Genomic DNA, 26,192 nt, shown 5'->3' on the forward strand with positions numbered 1-26,192 from the left:
GTTTACTAAGTCAGAATATTGCCCCCAACAATCTGGGTCCTCATTTTACTGATCTCAGAAGGATGGAAGACTGAGTCAATCTTCAGCTGGTCAGAATCAAACTCCTAGCTGTGGGCAGAGTTAGCCTGCAATACTGCATTCTAACCATTGTGCTACCATAACTCTATAATAAATGTTGCTGTCTAAGGCACAAATACTTCTTTGGACTGTTTTTTCATCCATATATTCGAGAGGTACTCCAATTTCTTACAGGAAGCATAACAAATAGCACAAAAGTTAAGTTTTGTGGCTCCAAGAGCCATAGTAGCTGAAGCCACACAGCTGCCAATGATATGGCCAACCATATCTCCTATCTTAGTTATGGCTAAGCTGTCTCTAGAGCAGGGGTCTCCAACCTTGGTCCCTTTAAGACTTGAGGACTTCAACTCCCAGAGTCCCTCAGCCAGCTGCTGAGGGACTCTGGGAGTTGAAGTCCTCAAGTCTTAAAGGGACCAAGGTTGGAGACCCCTGCTCTAGAAAGCTTTCCACAAAAAAGCAGCTATTCAACAAGACCAAATAAAGATTTTTCTAGTTCATCTTCACCTTAGTGAATATTCCCATCCTGAAAGAACAATGAAAGAACAATATGGGGCAGATGTAAAGAACTGAGAAATGCCCTTCTGCGCATGCCCAAGATGGCGGCCGCACCGCTGAACAGCTGATGCGGCGACGGGCCTATTTCGGGCCGGACCGGGTGGGGGGGGTCTTTTTGACAGCTTGGACCCCCCGCCCGGGTAGAAGAGAGTGCGGTGAGTCGGAGGATGGGCGAATTGAGGCGGGGCGTCTCCGGGTTCCCTCAGGAGGAGTCCCGGAGCGCTCTCCCTCCGGCGGCGGTGTGGCCGACAATGGTGGCGGTGGCGGCGGCGGCAGCGGCCCGGCCTTTTCCAGCAGCGGCAGCGGTCCGGCCTTCTCCAGGCCGGGCGGCAGCGGCCTGGCTGGGCGGCAGCGGCCCGGCTTTTCCAGCGGCGGCGGCGGTGGCGGTGGTGGCGGCCGGTTTTTGCCGGCGGTTCTCCGGCGGCGGTGGTCGGCGGCCTGGCTTGGCCCTGCTTCGGGAGGGGCCTTAGAGCCTTTCTCCCCTTTGTCCCCTCCGTCTGCGGTGCAGGTGGTGTGGGCAGCCTGGCCTTTTCCAGCAGTGGCGGCGGCGGCGGCCGAGTTCTTCGGTGGCGGCGGCGGCCTGGCCTGGAGGCTCTTTCCCCCCGGCAGCGGTAGTGTCGGTGGCGGTGGCGGTGGCGGCGGTGGCGGCGGCCTGGTTGGACCGGCTTGGCCATGGCCTAGCCTGTTGGTGGTTGACTGGGCCCGGCGAACTGTGGCATGACCCAGCAAACCCGGCGGGTGAGTGGCCTATTCCAGCTGGCGGCCTGGCTTAGCGGCCACGAAGAGGCCCGATGGTCGCCTTCTTTGCCATCCTGAAGGTTGTCCACGGGTCTAGGGGACGCCCTCCCTACCATCTAGAGGACGTCTATGGACCGTCTATGGGGGCTTTTTGAGTCCTTTGCCCCCCCCCGGACTTTTGGAGAGAGATGTCTCGTCGGTGGAGCAGCTTGGCCCATTAGGCGCGTGTTTCGGCCTCTTTGTCAACCTGAAGGACGATCACGGGCCATGTAGGCACCTTTTTACCATCTTGGAGGATGCCCATGGGCTGGCTGCAAGGGGATCTTCTGAAGACCTTTGGTCCCCAGCTGGGGGAATTGAGGATGGTCCTGGACAATCCTAGCTTGACTATTGTAGGACTATATCCTTCTCCCCCCTTCCGCGCCCATAGACCACCCCTCGGGATTGGAGATGAGGGGTTGGAGCTCTGACTGAATCATGGCGGTTTGTTTATCCACCGCCCAAGACCTATATCCCGTCTGTCTTCCACTCGGAATTACTGGTGCGTCAATTTCCATCTTGACAGGTCCAGGATGGGTCTGTTTGCTGGACTTTTATCATGCGGACATTTACAGCGGCTGACCTTCTTGCCCTGCGAGATTCCCCTCTCTCGCGGGTCTGGCCCCCCACATTATCGAGGGCCCATCTTGAGGACGGGTTTTGGAACCCCGAGAGATGGCATGCCAAAAATAGGAGACTCAGGGGATTTTTAATTAATTATTTTAATCGGGTTTTTAAGGGGAATTTTAATGGGAATTTTAAGGGGAGGGCGGGAACTGACGGGTTTGGGTTGGAGGGGGAGGTAGTGTCGGGGTGGGTGGGAGGGTTAGGGTGGGTATTGGGGGCAGCCCGTCGGGAGGGAAACCAGTCCCTGCGCGTGCTCGTGGCGATTATTTAGTGGGTTCAGAGGTTATGGGGGGGGAATGTGTTCCTTTCCGTGAGGATGGTTCCATTTGCACGGTAAGTGGGAGGGCAGATATGGCGGAAGGGGGGGATCGTATCGGTCTAGGGGGTCACGCGTTCGATGTCTGCAAGCGATCGCGTGCCCCGATCCCTCTGACTTTTCCCGTTCCCCGGATGGTCAAGACCCTCAGAGCCTGGGCCTTCGTCTTATGTTATGCAACGCACGGTCCGTGGCCAATAAGGCCCCCCTAATACACGATCTTATCCAGGGGGGCGCCGCGGATCTTATAGGCGTTACGGAGACCTGGTTGGGCACTGAAGGCGTGCCCTGGTCGAAATGTGCCCACCGGGTTTCCGTGCATTCCATCAGCCGAGGCCCAGGGTAGGGGTGGGGGTGGCGGTTGCTATTAAAGAGAGTCTAGAGCCGAGGAGACCACTGTACCTCAGATCGCCGGGTGTGAATCCTCTTGTGAGATGGGGTCATAGGTATCAGATGGGCTTGCTGGTCACGTACCTGGCTCCTTGCTGCGTGACAGCTGCCCTGCCCGAGCTCCTGGAGGTGCTTGCCGGGTGGCAGTGGAGACCCCCAGACTTTTAGTCATGGGGGACTTTAACTTGCCATCGGCCGGCTCGTCATCGACAGTGGCTCGGGAGTTCATGGCTTCCATGACGGCCTTGGACCTGACTCAAGTAGTGGATGGCCCCACTCACATCGGGGGTGGCACTCTGGATCTTATTTTTATCTCTGGTCAGTGGTTGAAGGATCTGGATTTGAGAGATGTAGTCATAGAACCTTTGTCATGGTCAGATCACTCTCCTTCGCCTGGACTTTCTGACCGCCACTCAACACCGCAGGGAGATGGAGCCACAACGTTGGTTCCGTCCCAGGCGCCTGATGGACCCGGAGAGGTTCCGGACGGAGCTTGGGCCACTTCCTGAGGGTCTGGCTCACGGCACGGCAGAGGAACTAGCCGCAGCCTGGCAACGGGCTGCGGCTGGGGCTTTAGACCGTGTCGTGCCTCTGCGGCCTCTGACCCGGCGCAGATCCCAACCGGCTCCTTGGTTCTCCGAGGAGCTGAGGGGGATGAAACGCCGGAGAAGACGCCTAGAGAGCTCCTGGAGGTCTAGCCGTTTAGAGGCTGATCGGACACTAGTTAGGTCCTATACTAGGACCTACCTGGTGGCACTGAGGGAAGCGAGGCGTTGCTACGCCTCCTCCCTCATTGCGTCGGCAGATAACCGCCCAGCCGCCCTGTTTCGGGTGACCCATTCCCTCCTTCACCAGGGGGAGCGGGATGACCCGTTGCAGGGACGTGCTGAGGAGTTTAACGGTTATCTATACGATAAAATCGTTCAGCTTCGAGACGGTCTAGACCAAAATTGCGACGATTCAGATGAGGCGTCTGAGGGTGGTCTTGGTGACATTTTCTGGGATGAGTTTGACCCTGTGGCTCCCGAGGACATGGACAGGTTGTTGGGTAGGCTGAATGCCACCACGTGTTTACTGGACCCGTGCCCCTCCTGGCTGGTGCTGGCCACTCAGGAGGTGACACGAGGCTGGCTCCAGGCGATTACGAGTGCCTCCTTGTTGGAGGGAGTCTTTCCGGCCGCCTTGAAAGAGGCGGTGGTGAGGCCCCTCCTCAAGAAGCCCTCCCTGGACCCGGCTGTCTTAGGTAATTATCGTCCGGTCTCCAACCCGCCCGGCGAAGGTTGTAGAGAGTATGGTGGCATATCAGTTTCCCCTGCACCTGGATGAAACTGTCTATCTAGTCCGGTTTCCGGCCCGGCTACAGCACGGAGACGGCTTTGGTCGCGTTGGTGGATGATCTCTGGAGGGCCAGGGATAGGGGTTGTTCCTCTGTCCTGGTCCTATTAGACCTCTCAGCGGCTTTCGATACCATCGACCATGGTATCCTGCTGCGCTGGTTGGAGGGATTGGGAGTGGGAGGCACCGTTTATCGGTGGTTCTCCTCCTATCTCTCCGACCGGTCGCAGACGGTGTTGACAGGGGGGCAGAGGTCGGCCCCGCGGCGCGTCACTTGTGGGTGCCGCGGGGTCGATTCTCTCGCCCTTCTGTTCAACATCTATGAAGCCGCTGGGTGAGATCATCAGTGGCTTCGTGTGAGGTACCAGCTGTACGCTGATGACACCCAGCTGTACTTCTCCACACCGGGCCACCCCAATGAAGCTATTGTAGTGCTGTCCCGGTGTTTGGAAGCCGTACGGGTCTGGATGGGGAGAAACAGGCTCATGCTCAATCCTTCCAAGACAGAGTGGCTGTGGATGCGGCCATCCCGGTACAGTCAGCTGAGTCCTCGGCTGACTGTTGGGGGCGAGTCACTGGCCCCGATGGAGAGGGTGCGCAATCTGGGCGTTCTCCTGGATGAACGGCTGTCTTTTGAAGATCATTTGACGGCCGTCTCCAGGAGAGCTTTCCACCAGGTTCGCCTGGTGCGCCAGTTGCGCCCCTTTCTAGACCGGGATGCCTTATGCATGGTCACTCACGCCTCGTGACGTCTCGCCTGGATTATTGCAATGCTCTCTACATGGGGCTCCCTTGAGGGGCATCCGGAGGCTCAGTTAGTCAGAATGCAGCTGCGGGTGATAGAGGAGCCCTCGTGGCTCCCGTGTTACACCTATCCTGCGCAGACTGCACTGGCTACCTGTGGCCTTCCAGGTGCGCTTCAAGGTGCTGGTGACAATCTTTAAAGCGCTCCATGGCATAGGGCCGGGCTATTTACGGGACCGCCTACTGCTACCAAATACCTCTCACCGACCGTGCGCTCTCACAGAGGGACTCCTCAGGGTGCCGTCAGCTAGGCAGTGCCGTCTGGCGACACCCAGGAAGGGCCTTCTCTGTGGGGCTCCCACCTCTGGAACGAACTCCTCCAGGACTTCGTCAACTTCCGGACCTCCGAACCTTTCGTCGCGAGCTTAAAACACACTTATTTATCTGCGCGGGACTGGATTAGATTTTAAAGTTATGGGTTTTAAGGGGTTTTTATTATTTATACTATTTTAAATTTGGGCAATAGAATAAGTTTTTTAATTGTTGTTTTTTAATCTGTATTTATATGTATTTTAACTGCCTGTGAACCGCCCTGAGTCCTTAGGGAGATAGGGCGGTATATAAATTTGAAAAAATAAATAAAATAAAAATAAATCTAGAGATAAATCACCAGGCCAAAATATGAGTAGGAATAATACAGCTGATCAACAGATTAGTACATGGGAGGACAACACTCTAAAAACAAGCAGTGGAAGCAGATGCAAAATGGTGATTCCAGGAGAACAATCCTGTTGGATTCCATGATCCATGTAATACATATTCAAATAAGATCTTCATGTTCCCACAGATTAGGGCAATATTTCTCAACCTTAGGAACTGGTTGGTTTAGGAACAGGATGTCTGGCTGGGGAATTCTGGGAGTTGAAGTCCACACATTTTACAGTTGTCAAGGTTGAAAAACAGTGGATTAGGGATTGGCTGTCTAATTTAGATTGAGATAATTTAACTCTGATAGTTTTTGAACAATTGGGAGACATTTGCTGTTCTACTGCAAATCGCTTAGAGTTCTACCAATAAATCCTGCTCAATTATATGCCCATGACTAGGCTGATAATCTGGACAATGAAACATTGCAAAGCTTCCTCTCAGCTAAGAGGCCACTGAATTGCATGTACCTTCAGATCCAACAACTAGGTGATCAGTGGAAAGTTACAGAAAAGCAATTGTGAGCTGAGGATTCGAGCACATCTGTTTCCATCTCTGTGATTTATTTATGAAACATTCAAAGGTGGAAATAAATGCTCAAGCTTTATTAAACAAAGCTTGATGTCCTAATGTCATCAAAGCTAATGGGAAGATGAGCAGGGAGATTAGAACTAGATTAAAAAGTGAACCCAATCATTATCTGCGCCAGGTGAAAACAGTTGGATACATCTCATGTTTTTTTCCCCATTTTGCAGCCAAGAAAAGAAAAACCTTGTAGAAGACAGAAGATTCTTCTTTGGCTGCCACCATGAGCTAATTCCATAGAGCTGTGTGCAGCAAAAATGAAGGAATGAAGGTAATGAAGTTGAAAAACAGCATTCCTCTACTATCTTTATGATTTCTGCATACTGAAAAAAGTGAATTCAGACTAGGAGAATAGAAAAGTGTCAGTAGCTTATCAATGTTACCAGTGTACATATTTCAAGCAGATGTGATATTTAAAAAACCGTCTACAACTATAACCTTTTATAGAAGCATCTTCATAAGAGACTCCCAGTAAAAAGTATCAGTAGTAACATTGTCTTTTGTTCTCTGTAGACAGCTTTCAGTTACTATATGAAATTTAGAATTAATCATAGGAAAACATTTTTTTCTGCCCAGTTCCTATGCAACTCTATATTGGTCACTTTGTGAATCAAGAATGCAAGGCTAAACTCTCTCTTGTTTTATTATTTCAACAGCCAAAGATAAAAATTAATATTCCAGCTTTATTGTAATAACATCTAGTCATAATATCTATTACACTACTTAATTTGCATTAGACAAAAATTCATAGGCAAAGCACAACCTCTGAACCTGGGAATAATTCATTTCTAGTCATATAATTCAAGGAAGATTGTGAATATACAATCATTTTGGCAAGGCTATAATCAAACAAAATAGAATTTGTTTTCAAATAAACACGATAATAGAGCCATCAATATATATATAAATTTATATATACATATAAAGTTACATTTAAATTTTCCTGAAATGTAAGTGTGTGTATATATGTGTATGTATGTATGTATGTATATATGTATGTATGTATGTATGTATGTATGTATGTATATAAACTTACATTTCAGGGAAATTTATTTCTGAATAAATTATTTCCAGGATGTGTTATATTACCATTACCAAAAATAAAATAAAATGAAAGAAATCTGCAAAAAAGGAAGCCAACGTAGAAGGAAAATACACAAAAGAAATTTCCTGACCACAAACATAATAAATAACACTTTATCAAGACTAAACTATTTCCCTCAAGGCTAATGAAAATTTAGCTTTAAAAAAAACAGCACCAAATATATAAGACACAGATAGATAAACCAGTAGTCATGTCCTCACTCTTTTTGGGAATAAATCTGAAGGCTATTTGGGTTTATTTTTAAATAAACCTATGCAGAAGTGCACTGCGTAATTATTAAAATAATATCACTGACCCATTCAAGACACAGGTGCTACAAGCACTGCATAGCTATTAAAAGCATCTAGATTAACAAATCAGAGCAGTAATTTAACTTAATATCAGTCTTTAAATTTACCAAGAATATTTAATTAAAAAAAATGAACGGATACAAGACTGCAAAATCTTTTGGACCTGAAGAATGTCATAGCAAAAAAACACACCATGCTCCCTATCACTCCTTAGGTCCTAAGACCTTTCAAAATTCACTTATATATTTGCTATATTTGTTAAAATGTTCCCATTGCCTGAATTAGAAAATTACACCAAAAGGAAATATTATGTCGCACTACAAATGGTAAGATCACATTCTAGAATATCAAGTATTTTCCCTTCCCTTTCCCAGTAAAAATGTATTGAGGAAACAGAACTCAGATCCTCAGGTCCAAGTAGTTGTTTGGGCAAAATTAGAATAGCAAACATCTGGGTAACATCAGAGGCAGGTGTTCCTCCTAAATTCCCTGGCTTGTTGAAAGCAAAAATATATGCCCATTTCAATATGTTGACGGTCCAAATCCTTAAAATGGCCTATACAGTTTTCTCCTCCAATGAAGAGAAGCAGTCATCAATTCAGGTGATTCATCCCCTATTGTCCTTAACATCTGCTATAAATATACTGCCTCCTATACATGGAAGGAGAATGGTATCCTTAGGCTCAAACAAAGAAATCTAGTCTTAGCCTTGAGTCCCTTTAAACTGCCCAAAGCAGCCAATGATAGGGATAGCAGTTTCGTATGCTACTTGTCTGGGGACACCCATCATCTTCTGCTACTAGTTTTAAACAAAGTTTCTCAGCAAAATCCCCACTTTTGAGGATTTGGCCTAATGGAATTACAGGCATTGGGCATTCCTCAAATGCAGTATTAATCAAGTGCTGGTTTTTTTTAGGGCTGCTAAAAAGACCATTGCCGAGAGGAAACATGGAGTGCTTTTTTCCCACCCTACAAGTCACCAACATAGATAATCAAGATATGGCCATTCCTCAAAAGCCACGTGTGGCCTCACTACATATGGCACATTTTCCATTCAGGTGAGAAACACTTTCAGATCTATCTTCCTGATTTCAGTCTTTCATCTGGTAAGTTAAAGTAAGTTTTTCTTGTTATCCCTACAAAATGAGTGCATCTGTTGGATCTGTAACTGACTTCTTTTCGAGTAATGAAACATCTTCAAGAAAACAACCAAGGTCAGAGAACACCAAGGATTCCACAGTTTCTATTCCCTTTCTTTTTCCGTAACTGTCATTGGTTTCATTTCTGACCAATATCTAGAAAGAGTATAATTAGCTAAATGTTTAAAATTAGCAAGGTAAGTATTTAACCCAGAGTTCAAGGATTTTTTAAAAAAATATTCTGCGGTATAAATAGGGCACGAAATCAACCACATACCAATTATGGTTTGTAAAGCAGCAGTCACAAATTTTCTAAAATGTCTAGGAATGGAAAGTGAAAAGCAGAATAACCGAACATTTAACATTTAACATAGGTTCATTTCCACCTATGCAAATTAAGCCCATATTTTATTGCAGAACATTAAACAAAATAACAAATGGAGAACATTTATCCCCATTGGGATATTCTTTTCAATAATGCAGACATATTTTTATGCATTTATGTTAAGTTCTGCTGCCTATTCTCTGTGCGGATGTGTGTAAGTATGCACACACACACATTTGTCCCACTGCCTTTTTTCCAAATTCTCATTCAGGAACCAACGGAGGGTCTCTTTGCTTCTCCTTTTTTAATGGATAGTAACTAGGAAGACAAATAGCTACGAGATGAACTTAAAATCTTTACTCTACATGTGGCGGACTTGACCCAGATTAGGAGCCACACATACTTGCTTTTGAATAATTAGAAAGTAAAAGAGCAACTGCGCACTGCAAATATAGCATGATAGGTAGCTTGATCCTAAATCCATTATGCATAGTGCATATATCTGTATGTTTTCATTTTAATTCTGCATTAGCTAATTATAAACCTGACAGAGTGAAACAATGTCTGCTATGTTTTGTTTTTATTATCTTGACACCATTGAAGCAGCCACCTACTTCAAAGACCTCCAGAGCCTCTTTACAGCTGCAGGCCTACTAAAATAATGATCTGGTATACTCCCCCTTGTTTTCCTAAAAGTGTGTGTGTGACTGTTTAAAATTAGGTCTTAACTCTTCGATGAGAATACGAGGAGTTGTAGAGAAAATACATTTGGAAAAAAACTGTTTAAAATCACTTTCTGTGTGCACAAAGAAAGAGCCTTCCATTCCAAAGCCTTAAACATACTTTCCAAAGGCCGTTTTATACTCTCATTATGTCAGTTATGACTGTTTGTGAAGGTTAATCATCAGGTATCCTGAACATTTTATCTAAAAGTCAATCAGTGCAATTTAAAGGAACAAAATATTTCCGACAATGGAGTGCAAATTTAGCTACATAAATTCAGAGCAGGAACAGCCTGGACTGAGAGGAGCCAAAACCTGAAGTTTGCATCGTTCATTTTAACTTCCCGGTGTCTCCACTTTGGGGAGTTTTTGTTTTGCTTCAGTTTATTGTTTTTGTAACTCAGTATTGGGGCTTCTGTTCTGGTTTTTCCCCAGTGCTGCAGATTTTCTGTTGGAAATCTGATTTGTTTTTCATAAGCCCTTCATTTCTAGCATACACAGCAATAGTAGTTGCTTAATAGTCATAACAGAGATTTTTTAATTTTCAAGACGCTAACACAATGTCTAATTATTCAGCAGTGACTCAACTATCCTGAAGGCATACCCATTCTAACATTGAATTTCCCCCTTCCTTGCCTTAACTTTTTATATACTGTATTTTTTTAAAAGAAAGAGAGAGAGAGAGAGAGAGAGAGAGAGAGAGAGAGAGAGAGAGAGAGAAAGAAAGAAAGAAAGAAAGAAAGAAAGAAAGAAAGAAAGAAAGAAAGAAAGAAAGAAAGAAAGAAAGCAATGACAGGATTTACCTGTAGAACGCTGTTGGGGCAGCTTCCCTCATGGCAAAACTGGCTGCTTCATTCTCAAGGTAATAAGGTACCTGTTGGCTGTGGTGATGAATAAAAGGTGAAAGTTGTGGAGCCGACTGTAAAAAGACAACAGGGCTTGGGGGAACATTGTTCAGGGAATGAAATCCTCCCAGGCTGCTGGTGCCAAACGATTCACTGTTAGGGGCATAACTGAGGCTGCTTGAGCTGTACACTGGAGCGGCAGTGGAAAAATCGTAGGCAGCACCGTCTGGGTAGTTAAACCCCCCAGTCTTGCTGCTGTCCACGTACATTTCGCTTATCGGTCGTTCCAGAGGAATCTTCAGCTGTGGTCTGTTGAGAGGCTCTAATTCATTGCCTTGTATTTGGTGCAATAAGGCAACGCCGGAGCTTTTTGTGTGAAGGGTCATGGTCATTATCAGTGGCAGTGAACACGTCGCATTATCTAGGTTCTGAGCTTGAAGAGGAATCAGCAGCCGGCTCTCCACCTGGAAAAGGAGCAGAAATCGAATGGAAACATTTGGCAAAAGTGTGCTCCTCAACCACGTTATGCAACCATGCATGTATCCAGCTAATCCCAGCCCAGAAGAAGACACAAGCAAGGTGAGTGTAAGCACCGGGAGCTCTTTGGCTCTCTCTTTCTGCCTCGGAGTCTAACTTTTCATCTGAGCTAATATGCTTTACAAAGGTGCTGGCATTGAGCCAGGTATTTGCCTTCCCTGACATTGGTTTAAACATCACTCCAAACACAATTGCTTCTGGATCTCTACCAAATAATTGTTCTACTATTCTAGTCATTTAATTTTTTCACTATATGTGGTTCCAGCAGTCAAAAACAGGCACGGGAGAAAAGTCTAGAGCAGCGCCGATTCAAAGCTCTGTCCATTTTACACTGTATTTAGTAATAAGCTGGCTCCAATTTATCTCCGCTTATCTAGACTCCTTGTTTTGTTCATCTTCATGTTTGCTAGAAATATGTAATGTGTACAGTGCAATGACCCTGAGTAGGACTACAGTGTAACAGAGATACAGTATGACAAAGTCTGTTTGTGTGGCTGCACTTGCTCCTGGGTGCAGCCAGCCACAAACCATCAACTTCCAGCAAACAGAAATGAAAGGGTGGACTATATCTATGTAGGAGAAAAGGCACACAAACATACTTGCTTGCTACAGTTATCCTGATTTCTGTTATTTAGCTACAGCCCAGTACTTTTTAAAAAAGAAAAAAAGAAAGAAAAGGAAAAAGAAAGATAAGTTAAACTTGCTGTTGTTTCATATTCATTATCAGCATAAGTCTTTGATGTGAATTTTAAATGAATCCAAATATATAGAAATGAAAACTAAACATGCACTGGTCACATAATTGCACATGAGCTATAAGAAGAAGAGAAATCCAGCAAAAAACAAAACAAAAACTCATTTGGAGTATTTGAGTTTCCCATTACATATTTAGTTTGGAGATTAAAAAATATCATTTTGGAAATATTAACCTAAATAGATTTTGGCACGCTCAAATAAAAAGTAATTAAAAGAGAATTAGAATATTTATTTTACTATATCATATACTTAACTAACTCTATAAAATAATTTATTTGTCCAGCCTATTTTTGCCAATGGATAACTATGTACTTCTACATCATTCATAAATGTCTATAGTAATATAACAGCTGATACAATTTACTTTTTCCCTGATACTAAAATATTCAAATTTTTGTTAGCCAATTTGAATTAACCAGATTAGGTTATTTCAAAGAAAAAAATTTTATTAGGTACTCTAAGTTTTCTTGCTTAATTAGACATATATTATACATGCACAGGACTGAACTGATAATCAGTTCTGATAAGAAATAGTTTAAAACAATGTTATGAATTATGACAAAAATGTCTCTGTTAAGTATGCAACATACATTTGCCAATTCTGCAGGACACAGGTTAACAATATCTGAAATCCAATGAAGTCCTAGATTTTCTCGAAATATAGCAAAGCAATCCCAACATGGCATTGATCATAGCTATAATTTTTCATACAACTGCTAAAACATTTCTAATTATCATGACTGAAAATTATTTCAAGTATTATTCTAAATCTGAAGTCTTGATCTATTTGTGTAGTTTCTACTGCTCTCATCTAGTTTAAATTTGAGGGGGGAAAGAAAGAAAGAAAGAAAGAAAGAAAGAGAAAGAAGAAAGAAAGAAAGAAAGAAAGAAAGAAAGAAAGAAAGAAAGAAAGAAAGAGAAAGAAAGAAAGAAAGAAAGAAAGAAAGAAAGAAAAGTCACATACCTGGCTATAGAGAGGCAGATCCTAGAGAAATTCTACCAATCTGAATACAGTGCAAGCATGCTTCTGAGAACAAGTGAACCGATCAATGGGTAGGTCTGTGTTCATATATTGACAGTTTTCATGAGACAGCAATGAAATTCTCTGCTCACGATCTTCTGAAATTTGAAACGGAATGGCATTGCTACATAAATGCTCTAAGTTAAAGGCTAGCTAATGCATGCAGAAAGTTTATTTGTTCAGCCAATCATGTAATGTAGCAGTATTATACCCTCCTATAGAAGACTAGTTAAACAAACAGATGTTTCAGCTGGCAATTATTTTGAAGCTGGAATCAATCCTGTAGCAGAAAACAGGTTACAGATTACCACAAATGCAATTACATAATCTCTTAACCATTTAAAAAGACCTGTATGATGAATGGTTGGGTTTCTTTTTTTTAAATGCAATTTTATCAAGATACAAGAAAAAAGGCTCACTTTGAAGTCAAGAGCAAACGGGGCATTAAGGTGTCCACGGAATAGGAGTCTAGATGACTGGAAAGCGATTATAAAATAGTTGCAGCTGTGAAAGAGTGGGAAACTCAGGCTCCATAACTAGCATTTAATCATGTACAACATAACAACATACCAACTATGCCAATTTTGCTGAAATTGTCATTCCGGGCAGCATAGTTGAAATGCACGTAGGCATTCATTGAGAGCACAGAGGAAATGGAAGAGGCTACTGAAAGCAAGGGAGCAAAGTAGGATTCGTTTAGTGACTATTTGAAATTGTAGTAACTGCACTGAAAAAAACTGACTTACAACTGTTTTTCACACGACCATTCCAGCATCGCCATGGCCCCCATGATCATAATTCAGATACATAATTCAACTGGCATGTATTTACAATGGTTGCAGTGTCCTGGAGTCATGTGATCACGTTTTGTGACCTTCTGATGAGCAAAATCAGTGGGCAAGCTAGATTTCACTTAATAACCATGTTACTAATTTAATGTAATTGTAATGTTTCACTGAACAACTGTAGCAAGAAAGGCCATAAAATGGGGCAAAACTCACATAACAACTGTCTTTCCTTAGCAGCTGAAATTTTGGGCTCAATTGTAGCCATAAATCGAGGACAACCCGTATACAGAGGAGAAAAAAAAACCCAGAAAAGGGCTAGTACACTTTTTAAACAGGCCCAAAAATCAGAAACTTAATTATGTGGGACTGAGTGCTTCAAACCTCCATAAGACTTATGACAGAAAGAATCCATAGATGTCCTTGAGTTTGCAATCTCCTGTCTGTAAGTAAGTAAATGAGTGACAGAATAGTAGCTAGTATGTAGAAACAATGGTTTGTGCAGACAAGCACATGAGGTAACTTGTTTCATTACCAGTTGGTTTTAATTTGCTATTATTTAAGTTAATATGCATTCTAATTGTTTTGGGGGCTCCTGCCTTTTTTGAGTTTTATGCATATTTGAGTGTACATTTTTGAAAAATACAATGTGTCACATATGCACTTTTGTTTTGGGTATGACCTGGATTGATTGTGGAGGGAGTTGTCTACTGAGCTGAAAAATTAAGGGAACAGGGTAAGCGGCAGTCCTCACTTACTGACAGCAATAGGCACTAGGAACTCTTTTGCTATGTGGCATGGTCATCAAAATTGATGCTATGTGACCACATCAACTTCTGATGACAGTTCCAGCTGTGGCCTTGAAGCAAATTAACCACAGTCATTAAGTGCAAGGTCATGTGACTGTGACTTGGAACCTCCTGCTGGCTTCCCCATCGACTTTGCTTCTTGGAATCCAGCTGTGAAAGTCTCAGAGGTTAATCATATGAATGTGGGATGCTGCAAATATCACAAATGCACACTAGTTGCCCAGCACCCAAATCACCATCACATGACCATGGGGATACTGATGGCCACAACTTTGAGGACCTGAAATACATCTAGTTCTACAGCTAAGTGCCGACTACATGTAATTTATAGGATATTTGAGTGGGTTTGCATTCGTTTTTTTCCACTGTTGTTCTTTGAGAGTCATTCTGAAATTCAGGATCATCTTCCTTTTGGTGGTATATTCTTTCCTGACAGAAATGGTAAGGCTTGGCATCTGTCATTTGCTCAAAGGCTGCTAAGGTTTTTGCAAAATCATTTGTATGATTGGAGCTGAGTCATTTGTTTCAAAAGTTAACGCTACCCAATACCCACAAGTATTTATAAAACCAAATGGATTTAAATATGGCCATAATTTTTAGAACTGTCCATGTATTCATTCAGACATCCACTGCCAGCAAGCTTTTATAAGTAGGTATTTATGCTTATTGCCTTCAAAGCAGTGCAAAAACTCAGCAAGAGCAAACTGCTGAATAAATATATACATAATGGGGGAATAATAACCCACCAGGTATTTAAAGTAAAACAAATGGCTAATGAGCTCTAGTCAAGTTTAAGTAGCTACACTTCTTGAGACAAAGCAGAAAACAAGTGGTTTATGACAGAAAATCAAAACTATCTAAATATATACCTCTCTTGATACATGCAATAATCTACTGAGCCAAAGAGAGTTTCTGTATCCACTTATTCCTTTGCTACCAATGGTGTATTTATTAATAGCATTTGAGATATAAAATATGAAGTAGTGGGACAGCTGAGAAAAATAACCTGGTTGAGGCAGAATGGCTGCCAAAAAGGTTTACTGAGCAACTTGTTCTTCTCTACAAGTCTTTTCAAGAATATCCTTCCTTGTTAAAAATATGTTCTTTCCAAAAACATTCTCTTGAGTAATGTGGTTACGTTTTATGAGCTTCAGAAGATGGGTTTGATTATGTTGCTTATATTTCCATGGGGGCTGTGACTGTAAGAGTATTCAGTCCTCAACTGGTGTTTTTCAAAAGATTACCCACAAGAACCTCATGAAAAATGGAGGTTTAGGAATCAGTCCAGCAGTGTGGGTCTCCAGGAACAGATGTGTTGTTATAAATATCCTGGAAACAATAGGTGACAAGAAACAGGTATTTTTGAATGATGATGGCCTAGTATGGTGAGACTGACTGGAAGCAGCATTGATCAATTCTTCTAGTTCCTTTTTTCCTGTTGATGTGCTCAACTAAACTACGACTTCAGATCTAGACTGCAAAAATCCTGAGGGCTGCTAGAGGACAGCAAAAAATAGAGGAAGCTCTAAAACTGTCATACCATTACAATTTGCCTTTTAAAAAACCCAACAGTCCTAAAGTCTCACTTGAGTTTCATCATATAAATTTGACTTTAATAAATAAATAAATTCTCTGTTGGGTCATCTTATTTAAGGAGGCATAGGAACTAACTAGAAAGTCTTTTAGAAGAAAGTTCAAATGAAGACATGTCTCCTATACGTTTAAGGAAAATGTTCACAGTTAAAGTATTTAACTTATTTTAGCTTTAGAATTTTAAGTTCATCACTGTTTAAAGTAGACAGCTAAAGAAAGAGTTATCATTACTAGAGGATACCGTAATTATGGTAGTCTTCTTTCTACCAAATGAGGAGTCTTGTGAAACCCTAAAGACTTATAACACAATTGCACAAATTGTCATCATAGTCCACTTAATCAGATGCATGGAAAAGGCAATAGTCAATCTGTAGGTTTTTTTTACATGTCACAAAACTCCTAATTGCTTTTACAAGAAAGGAACACTGTTAAGTAACATACCCAGTCATAGACCTTTCTGTGCATTTTCTCATTATCTCTCTCACCTAATGTAGTGGTTTTTTTTAAAAAAATCAACAAATAACTGCACACTAAATAGCATAAATAATTTTTTTCACCTTAACAAACCTGAAAACAACTGATGTGATTACTTAGCTAAACTTTATAATTTCAGAGGTGAGAGAACTATTTTAGGACAAGGCTACAGATGTTTTAAAATAATTTGCTTTAAACCCATTGGGGGCAGGGGAATCACAAGAGTGTTGCTAAGCAAATATTAATATATAGAATGAGAATGAAGCAGACCCTAATTGCCAGCATTTCCACTGGCCCTGAAAAACAAATTATTGAGATTCTACTCTTTCATGTCTGTGTGTTTTATTATATACTACAATGTTCTAGGTAAGGTTGGGATATGAACTTAGTAAATCTGAAAATAACTACATGTACCTTTATTATACATTATATCTTCCAGCTGGGAGAAGAGAAGGAAAAGGAAGGGAACTATCCTGATTTTAACTTACATTTATGCTGGGAAGAAAACATGCTTAAGTATTCTCCAGAGCAAAAAACTTGAAATTTGACATTTTGATATGAATAGAGGATATTTTACACTGAATCATGCTAATGATTTTTGTTCCCTTTTAAAAAAGAATACATTGATTCCAATAATTAAGTAATGATTGCCATGTTTATCCTGCTCCATTAATAACTAAATATCTAATAATTTTTTTTGAAAGAATAGAAAGGTGTAGGATTATAACTCTCCAGTGAAAGGAATAGGCTTTTTCATTTCGTTTCATTTCCATCAAAGGGAAACGGAATCTCAATTGCTTCTCTTTCACTAAAATGACAAAGACTCACATAAATGTCTGTCTCTAACAGAGCAATGCCAAGATGATGAAATGTGTTTTGTAACATGATGGTGCAAGCTCTGCCCTTTCGTACTTGTGTTGCGATGTTGCCTACAAAAAAAGGGACGAGTTGAGTTTGCATTGCAACAACGCAATAAATTTTCTCACTTGCCTCCTATTCTATCCTGCCTGTGGACATCTATAGGGAATTAGGCTTCAGTTCTCGACTATGTGCTATGAAACAGGAGGGAGTTTGCAGCATTAGAATAGGTATTGTGGTCAAATTATTTCTACACTCATCCACTAAAATATCATATGAAATTGCAAGACGAACTATCATAATTTTTTCAGTAGAAAACTGTCACTCATTCAGAGACACATACAGATAGAGAGACCCTCTAGCTTACTAGCCATGATGAGTTATCAAACTGTGCCAGGCAGTTGTCTCCAGTCCCATTCATCATTGGAAGGGAAACCACAAATAAGCAGCTTGAAGTATGCAACAAAACTCTATCATAGTAGTTAGATATAAAATTTGATTAGTCCCAGACTCTGTCTGAATCTCATCTTGCAGATGCTGTCTTTAGAAGAACAGTAATACACAATGCCATTATGAATAAATCCAGTATGAATGAGACAATATAAAGCAAAAAAAAAACTTAAGCTAAGAGGTAGGGAGCAAAACTGAGACCAATGACACTGGTTTGCTGAAGGTACTAAGAGTTGAATTTTCTTTTTTCACTCATACTCGAACTACAAAGTATAGAAAGCTCATTATGTGTGTTTGCTGTTTTCTAGCATTTGCTCCACTTGATAGCAGTTTTGCACTGTGCCCTCTGCCGTTCACACAATGAAGCAATCAATGCACGTTGTGGCAAAGGGTTTTGTTCTCAGCTAGCTGTCACAGAGCCTGACAATATTTAAGGCTTAAAGGGAATGACTGGCTGGCACTAGTGCAAATGATGGGAGACATTAACATTTGGAAGGTTCATAGCTAGAGAGGGAATAATTACATATCCCCTTACACATCCTGTGTGGCCCTGATCTGCTTCAGACAGGGTCACCAAGCTGGCTTCTGGGCCTAAAGGACAGCTAGAACCTGGGTCTTCCCCCTTAAGCTCCCTTCTGGCTTTCAGAAGACCCATATATGTATCCTGAAGAGCACGAGAAATATTTTGGTGGCAACCAGAGGTGGATTTTAGCAGGTTCTGACCAATTCCGGAGAACCGGTAGCGGAAATTTTGAGTAGTTCGGAGAACCAATAGTAAAAATTCTGACTGGCCCCATCTATTCTCCACCTCCCAATTCCCAGCTGATTGGGAAGAAATGGAGATTTTGCAGTAACCTTCCCCTGGATTAGGGAGGGAATGGAGATTTTACAGTATCCTTCCCCTGGAGTGGGGTCGGAATGGAGATTTATTTATTTATTTATTATTCAAATTTTACAGTATCCTGTAATATTTTACAGTATCCTTCCTCTGCCACGCTCACCAAGCCACACCCACCAAGCCACACCCATAGAACCGGTAGTAAAAGTTTTTGAAACCCACCACTGGTGGCAACATCAAGTATCTGAATTTTCTTTCCAACTGAATTACAACTGGTCCGTCTTCTCATCAAGACTGCCTTTTCTTAGAAGTACTAATGGTTCCATGGGGCTCAGGGTCAAAAAGGCAGGCTCTACTAAGTATGTAGTCAGGCCATGCAATGCTTTACAGCAGGGGTGTCCAAACTTGGTCCCTTTAAGACTTTTGGACTTCAACTCCCAGAGTCCCTCAGCCAGCAAAGCTGGCTGAGGAACTCTGGGAGTTGAAGTCCAAAAGTCTTAAAGGGACCAAGTTTGGACACCCCTGCTTTACAGTCTATTAAATACAGTTGGTTCTTTATAGGACTTTCTGTTTTATAAAGTTGTGGATACTGAACCATTGATCCCAAGGGACATACAGCTCATGTCTTTACTGTATGAGAACTGTAACAAGAACTGTAACTATAACAAGAAGGCAGAGTGTTATCTTGGTGAATCTCAGTTGGAAATGCGAACGTTAAGGCAAGTCAATTTTTTCAGCGCATTTCCACAAATGACCACAGGAATGCTGCAAGTGTTAATTTTTGGGCTACAAATACATTTTAACAAATAGGCAGATTTTCAAATACAGAATCTGCAAATAATTATAATAATTCAATACACACACACCATATTTTGAGGCGTTTAGGAATGCAAACATTTAGTTATTTATGGCATTTATGAGATTTATGAGATTTGAGATTGATAAGATGCCCAATTTGCTACAACACCTGGCAGCTGACAAAGTAAAATACAACACACTATAAGCAGAAAATAGATCATCAAAGCATAGTCTAGAGAAAATTAACAGTCAGTTAAAGGACCAACCCACGCTCTGGCTGCCAGGGTCTACTACCCCTTGTAACTAAGTCTGGGGACAAAGCCAGGTTTTAAAGGCTTGGTTTAAACATTGCAAGAGCGGGAGCCAACACAGCACCTGTCTGCAGCTTTTAAAACAGCTAGGTCTTTTCTTGGAATAGCGAACCTTTTTGGCACCAAGTGCCAAAGTGGGAGTGCATGCACATGGGAGCTCTGGAAACTGGAAGAGCAGCTCCCCAGGGCGCACATGCGGGAGTGCTGGATACCAGAAGAGCGGTACCCTGGTGTGAGCTGAGCTTCCAGTTTCCAGCGTGCACATGCACACCAGTCACCTGGTCTTCCGGTTTCCAGCGCTCCCGCACATGCGAAGACTAGCTGGCCGGCGCTGGAACCCAGAAGAGCAACAGGTGACAGCTGGCATGCCTGGAGAGATGGCTCTGCGTGCCACTTCCTATGTACCATAGGTTCGCCATCACAGGCCTATTGGTTTGTAAATGCAAAAGTCAGTTTTGCAGTCTAAACCAAATGGGGATTGTGGCATGTAATATTTTCCTCCCCGTAAGTCCTCTGAAATTTACATACGAACATATACACGAGGAAGTACTAGTAAATCTCTAAGTGCCAGATGGGAGACACTAAATTTGGGACGTTCATAGGTAGAGTGGGAATAATTAAATCTCTCTTTACACATCCTGTGTGGCCCTGATCCACTTCAGCCATTCTCTTTTTAGTATTATTATTATTAAATAAAAAACAGATGCAGATATACAGTGAGGCTTATGTGACCTTCCAACAGCTTTCTCATAATAATACTATATTTTCCTGGTAAGCCTAATAAATTCTTTTCAGTGATGTTGAGTTGTGAAGGCTTGGACTTGAAAATCAGCTTATAAACGTTTCAAAAATATAAATCAGGCATGAATTCATTTAGCTATTATTGGACAAACCACTATTCTTGTCACTCTCTCTCTCTTTCACACACACACACAGCTGTAATATGGTGTAATTCTTTCCAGGGATTCAAGATTATTGTAAAGATTACTAACATGAAGCTTACCAACTACTTCAAAAGGTACAAAAGGACAAGGCCAGCATCTCTAACACAAGATTTTATGTCTTTGAAAGCAGAAGGTTCCAAGAATGTAGTCATTGTTACTGCAACTCCTAATATGACACATTAGTACATGAGCATCACAAACACGATCTGTTTGACTAGATAACTTTAGGGGTTTTTTTCCCCCTGATCCCAGGTGGAAGTAACATTATCTACCTTCTCCAAACACGGGTCTTGCTATGTGCTTGATTTTGGATACTTTAATGAAACTACAATGGCAGATGTCCATTGTTTATTTCAGCTATGTGAGCATACCCCCAATTCCATATGAGGAATTTGGCCTCTGAGACAATACTTTGACAAGCTCACTTGATTGGCCAGGGGCACAAATGTATAACCAAATGTGTTAAGGGCCCTGCTTCTTGTCTTGACAGGTAGTCCTCGACTTACAACAGTTTGTTTAGTAATCATTCAAAGTTACACTGGCTCTGAAAAAAGTGATTTATGCCCACTTTTCACACTTACGACCATTGCAGCATCCCTATGGTCACATGATAAAAATTCAGATGCTTGCCAACTTGTATTATTATTGTTGTTGTTGTTATTGTTATTGTTGTTGTTATTATTAACTTTATTCATTAAACATGAAACTCCGTCAACTGAACATTCAAAAATGCATCACAAATACCATTGACTGGTGCTAATGGTTGATACGGGTTGCTGCCAGCATCCTAGGTATCAACCAAGTACCTTCTTAAGATGTATGATGTTCCAAGTAGCACAGTTTTTTGCAGTTCCGCTGGTGTTATTGCAGGTAGCTGAAATTTGTTAATGTATTTTATAAAATTCTTGGACATGGTACCAAGTGCCCCGATGACAATGGGTATCACAGTTACATGTTTCATCCATAGCCGTGTAGTTTCGATGGCCAGGCATGATATTTCATGATTCTTTTCCAGTTCTTTTTCTTCGACTCTGTCATCTCCTGGTACCGTGATGTGAATAAATTGTACGTTTCAGTTTTCGGCAACTGTAATATCTGGCATGTTGTGTTCCAAGTGACGGTCCATCTGTATTCGAAAGTTCCACAAGATCTTCACCTTCTCATTTTCTATAACTTTTTCCACTTTATGTTCCCATCCCATTTTTGGATACAGGTAAGTTGTATTTTTTACATAATGACCAGAGGATTAATTTAGCAACTCGGTCATGTCTAGCTTTGTAATCAGTTTGTGCGATTTTGCTGCATTCACATATTAAATGTCTATTATTATTATTATTATTATTATTATTATTATTATTATTATTATTATTATTATTATTATTATTATTATTATAAATAGAAAGAGCAACATATTCAATATCCATATAAACAATGTGTGGTTTGGTTACAATTCTTTTGAGTAATACGCATCATAGTAATAATAATAATAATCTCTAGCAGTAATCTTGTAATGACAGTGCTTTTCTCTCATATTAATATAGATCAATTATTAATACTAATCAAAATTAATAAGTTACAAAAATGAACCCTAATAGTGAAATTAATCTTTCTCTTGTAATTTTAGAAGTTCTAACTTCTGTTTCTCATATTTAACCATCAATAGAACAGATCCTATATCTCAAAATATTCAGTGTCTTCCTTTTCTTTAATTTCAAGTGTTAGTTTATTCATTTCTGCACATTCCAAGATTTTTGTCATCTTTTCTGCTGTAGGGATCTCCTTGCCCTTCCAGCATTGTTCAAACACGATTCTGGCAGCTGTTAACACATGTACTATTAAATATACAATCTTTTTACTGTATTTTTCATTTAGGTATAATGCCCAACAGGAATATTTCTGGTTTTAATATGTTTCTTTATCATTTTTTCTATTCAGGTATGTATTTTAGTCCAATAATTTTTTGCTTTCGGGCATGTCCACCACATGTGGTAGTAGGAGCCCGAGGTTTAGTTGCACTGCCAACACTTGGCAGACATATTCTTAAACGTTCTAGCTAATCTTGCTGGAGGGAAGTGCCATCCATAAAACATTTTGTATAGGTTTTCTTTATAGGCAGTGGACATAGTCAGTCCCACAACTTTTGCCATTTGTCCAATTCTATAGAATACCCAAAGTTTTTAGCCCATGTTATCATGGATTCTTTTACTTGCTCCTCCTCCATTCTAATAGTCAATAGATAATTATAGAATTATTTGTTCATATTTATGGTTGCAGTGTCCTGGTGTCATGTGATCAGCTTTTGCAACCTTCTGACAAGCAAGCAAAGTCAATAGGGAATCCAGATTCACTTAACAACCATGTTATTACCTTAACCAATGTAATGATTCACTTAACAACCGTGGCAAGAAAAGTCGTAAAATGGGGCAAACTCACTTAACTCACTTAGCAACATAAATATTGGGCTCAATTGTAGTCGTAACTCGAGGACTACCTGCACTTAATAATTATTATGATAATTGTCTTGGCTTCTGTATATACTTATTTTGTACTGTTTTTAATACTTTTAAATATTTTAGAATTGTTTGCTGCCAGTCACTTGGTTGAAATAGGTGGCTATAGAAAATAAATAAATAAATCAGCTTACTGATTGGTATTGCATCCAGGACTGATGGATTTCCTCCCCCAGCAATTCCCTGTAGTTGTTTTTAAAAAAGCAGGAAGAGGGCCTTATGGGACTCTAGCGCTAGACCACTCTGTCCCAGCAACACTGACAGTAATTGGCCCTAGAGGAAAGAGAAACATCATAATACACTCCTACTCACAAGTTGGTACCATATTACACCTTTTGGAACATCTGCTTGTTAGAATACGTAAAAACATTTTTTCGAGTAGCCTCAGATGGAGACCTGAGAATTGATTTACTTTCAGTGTATCACTGATGTCACTTAATCTCTTATGAACACCTAATTTTGCGTAGCTTCTTCTCCGGTAAGATTACTACTAACCAGAGCATACAAAACATTTACTAGACCAATTCTCGAATACAGCTCATCTGTCTGGAACCCATACTGCATATCTGACATTAATACAATAGAGCGTGTCCAGAAATATTTCACAAGAAGAGTCCTCCACTCCTCTGCTCGCAGCAAAATACCTTATGCCACCAGACTTGAAATTCTGGGTTTAGAAAATTTAGAACTATGCCGCCTTCAGTATGACCTGAGCATAGCTCATAAAATCATCTGCTACAATGTCCTTCCTGTCAATGACTACTTCAGCTTCAACCACAACAATACACGAACACACAATAAAAACAAACTTAAAGTGAACCACTCCAAACTCGATTGCAGAAAATATGACTTCAGTAACAGAGTTGTTAATGCCTGGAATGCACTACCAGACTCTGTGGTCTCTTCCCAAAATCCCCAAAACTTTAACCTAAGACTGTCTACTGTTGACCTCACCCCATTCCTAAGAGGTCAGTAAGGGGCGTGCATAAGAGCACCAGCATGCCTACAGTTCCTGTCCTAATGTCCCCTTTAATTGTATTCATTTTATGTATTCAATTCATGCTTATACTTATATATATTATTTAATATGTACTCGGCAAAATAAATAAATAAAATAAATAAATAAATAAAAACACTGATTGTTGAACTGATTTTTTTCGAAGTTTCAACCAAACTTGAGAACATTACAATTGGATAAATACCGGTAGTCCTTGACGTACGACCACAATTGACCCAGAATTTCTGTTGTTAAGTGAGACATTTGTTTAGTGTGTTTTGCCCCATTTTACAACAGTTTGCTAAGTGAATCACCACAGTTGATAAGTTAATAACCTGGCTGCTAAGAGAACCAGACTTCCTCATTGACTTTGCTTGTCAAAAGGTCGCAAAAGGGAATCACGTGACTCTGAGTCCCAGCAAAGGTCATAAATATGAACCAGTTGCCAACCATCTGAATTTTGATCATATGATCATGGGGATGCTGCAAAGGTCGTAACTATGAAAAACAGTCTTAAGTCACATTTTTCAGTGCCGTTGTAACTAAACAATCGATTGTAAGTCGAGAACTACCTGTATATTGCTGAATTAGAAGTGACAGTAACTTCAGCCAGTTAATGCAGGGGTGAAATCCAGCAGGTTCTGACAGGTTCTGGAGAACTGGTAGCGGAAATTTTGGGTAGTTCAGAGAAGCGGCAAATACCACCTCTGGCTGGCCCAGAGTGGGATGGGAATTGGGGATTTTGCAATATCCTTCCGCCAAGAGTGGGAGGGAATGGGGATTTTGCAGTATCCTTTCCTTGGAGTGGGGTGGGAATGGAGATTTTGCAGCATCCTTCCCCTGCCATGCCCACCAAGCCACGCCCACCAAGCCACGCCCACAGAACTGGTAGTAAAAAAAATTGGATTTCACCACTGAGTTAATGGTATGTGATACTGGGAGGATCAGGAGGAAGATAGGTTTCCCTATCTTGCTTAATAGCAATAGCAATGCATTTAGAGGTATATAGTGCTCCATAGTGTTTTACAGCATAATGATACAAGGTAATAAGGATTTAATAACAAATGGTCCAAATAGTAATAGCACTAGCAATGGTATGTAAACTTATATACCACTTCGCAGTGCTTTACAGCCCTCTCTGAGCGGTTTACCAAGTCTGCTATTACCCCAAACAATCTGGGTCCTCATTTTACTAACCTCGAGGGATGGAAGGTTGAGTCAACCTTAAGCCTAGGATAGAACTCCAGGCTTTGGGCAGAGTTAGGCTGCAATACTGCAATCTAACCACTGCGCCACCAGGGCTTAATTGTTCAAAGCTACTACAGAGCTCACAATCCATTGCTAGCCTTTCTAAATATGCCTTAAATTTCATCTGGAATTCAACATCTCATGGCTGATTATAATCTACAATCCTCTCTGCTACGAAACCAAGCTGGGAAGGAGGGCTTAGATAGGAAATCAGCATTTCCGGTGTCATAAGAGTTTGTTGATTGTGCTCACAAAGACACAATCCTTATGATGCAGAGATGTGTGTAAAAGCCCTTTGTTTCTAGCAACTGGGAAGCAACCAGATTTGCAGGTAGTATGAAATCAACAATATCACCTCCCAGAATAAGCATCCAATTTTCCTTCTATTTAATAGTACTGTATGGTTATTCTTTCCTGAAAAGCTTTCCCAGACTAATACTACCATTCTTGTTTCATTCAGAGCTTCCTGCATCTAAATGCTGAAACCTTTGTTTAAAGTTGATCTTCTAAGCAAAAGTGATTGGATTTGCTCTTACAGATTGAGAAATCTTTTTTTGTTCCCTTCAACCCACCTCTCCAAATCTGCTTGGGTCCCTCAGCACAAGTTCAGAGCAGAGTTTGACCCTGGGAGGAGGGGTAAAGAGAAAGAATGATAACTTAGGGAGGAAGGAAAGGTTCACTTGATACTGTTAACTGGGGTGGGCTGCTATGGATTCGCCCAGGTT

General features: G+C 41.4%; 1 protein-coding gene across 9 annotated transcripts in view; it reads right to left on the reverse strand.

Annotated features, from left to right (window-relative positions):
* ESR1 (estrogen receptor 1) overlaps window positions 1–26,192 on the reverse strand; it is a 250,072-nt gene that overhangs the window by 139,408 nt on the left and 84,472 nt on the right. For 4 of the 9 annotated variants that reach the window (XM_058169403.1, XM_058169383.1, XM_058169392.1 and 1 more), the window contains one exon: window positions 10,497–11,002. In XM_058169403.1, the coding sequence (XP_058025386.1) occupies window positions 10,497–10,930 (434 nt within the window). In that variant the 5' untranslated portion in view covers window positions 10,931–11,002. Of the gene's footprint in view, window positions 1–10,496; window positions 11,159–12,795; window positions 12,951–26,039; window positions 26,092–26,192 lie in introns of those variants that run through there. The other 5 variants (XM_058169428.1, XM_058169420.1, XM_058169437.1 and 2 more) reach the window with 3 other exon arrangements.

The sequence above is a fragment of the Ahaetulla prasina genome, chromosome 1 (genome assembly GCF_028640845.1).
Source record: "Ahaetulla prasina isolate Xishuangbanna chromosome 1, ASM2864084v1, whole genome shotgun sequence".
Lineage (NCBI taxonomy): Eukaryota > Metazoa > Chordata > Lepidosauria > Squamata > Colubridae > Ahaetulla > Ahaetulla prasina.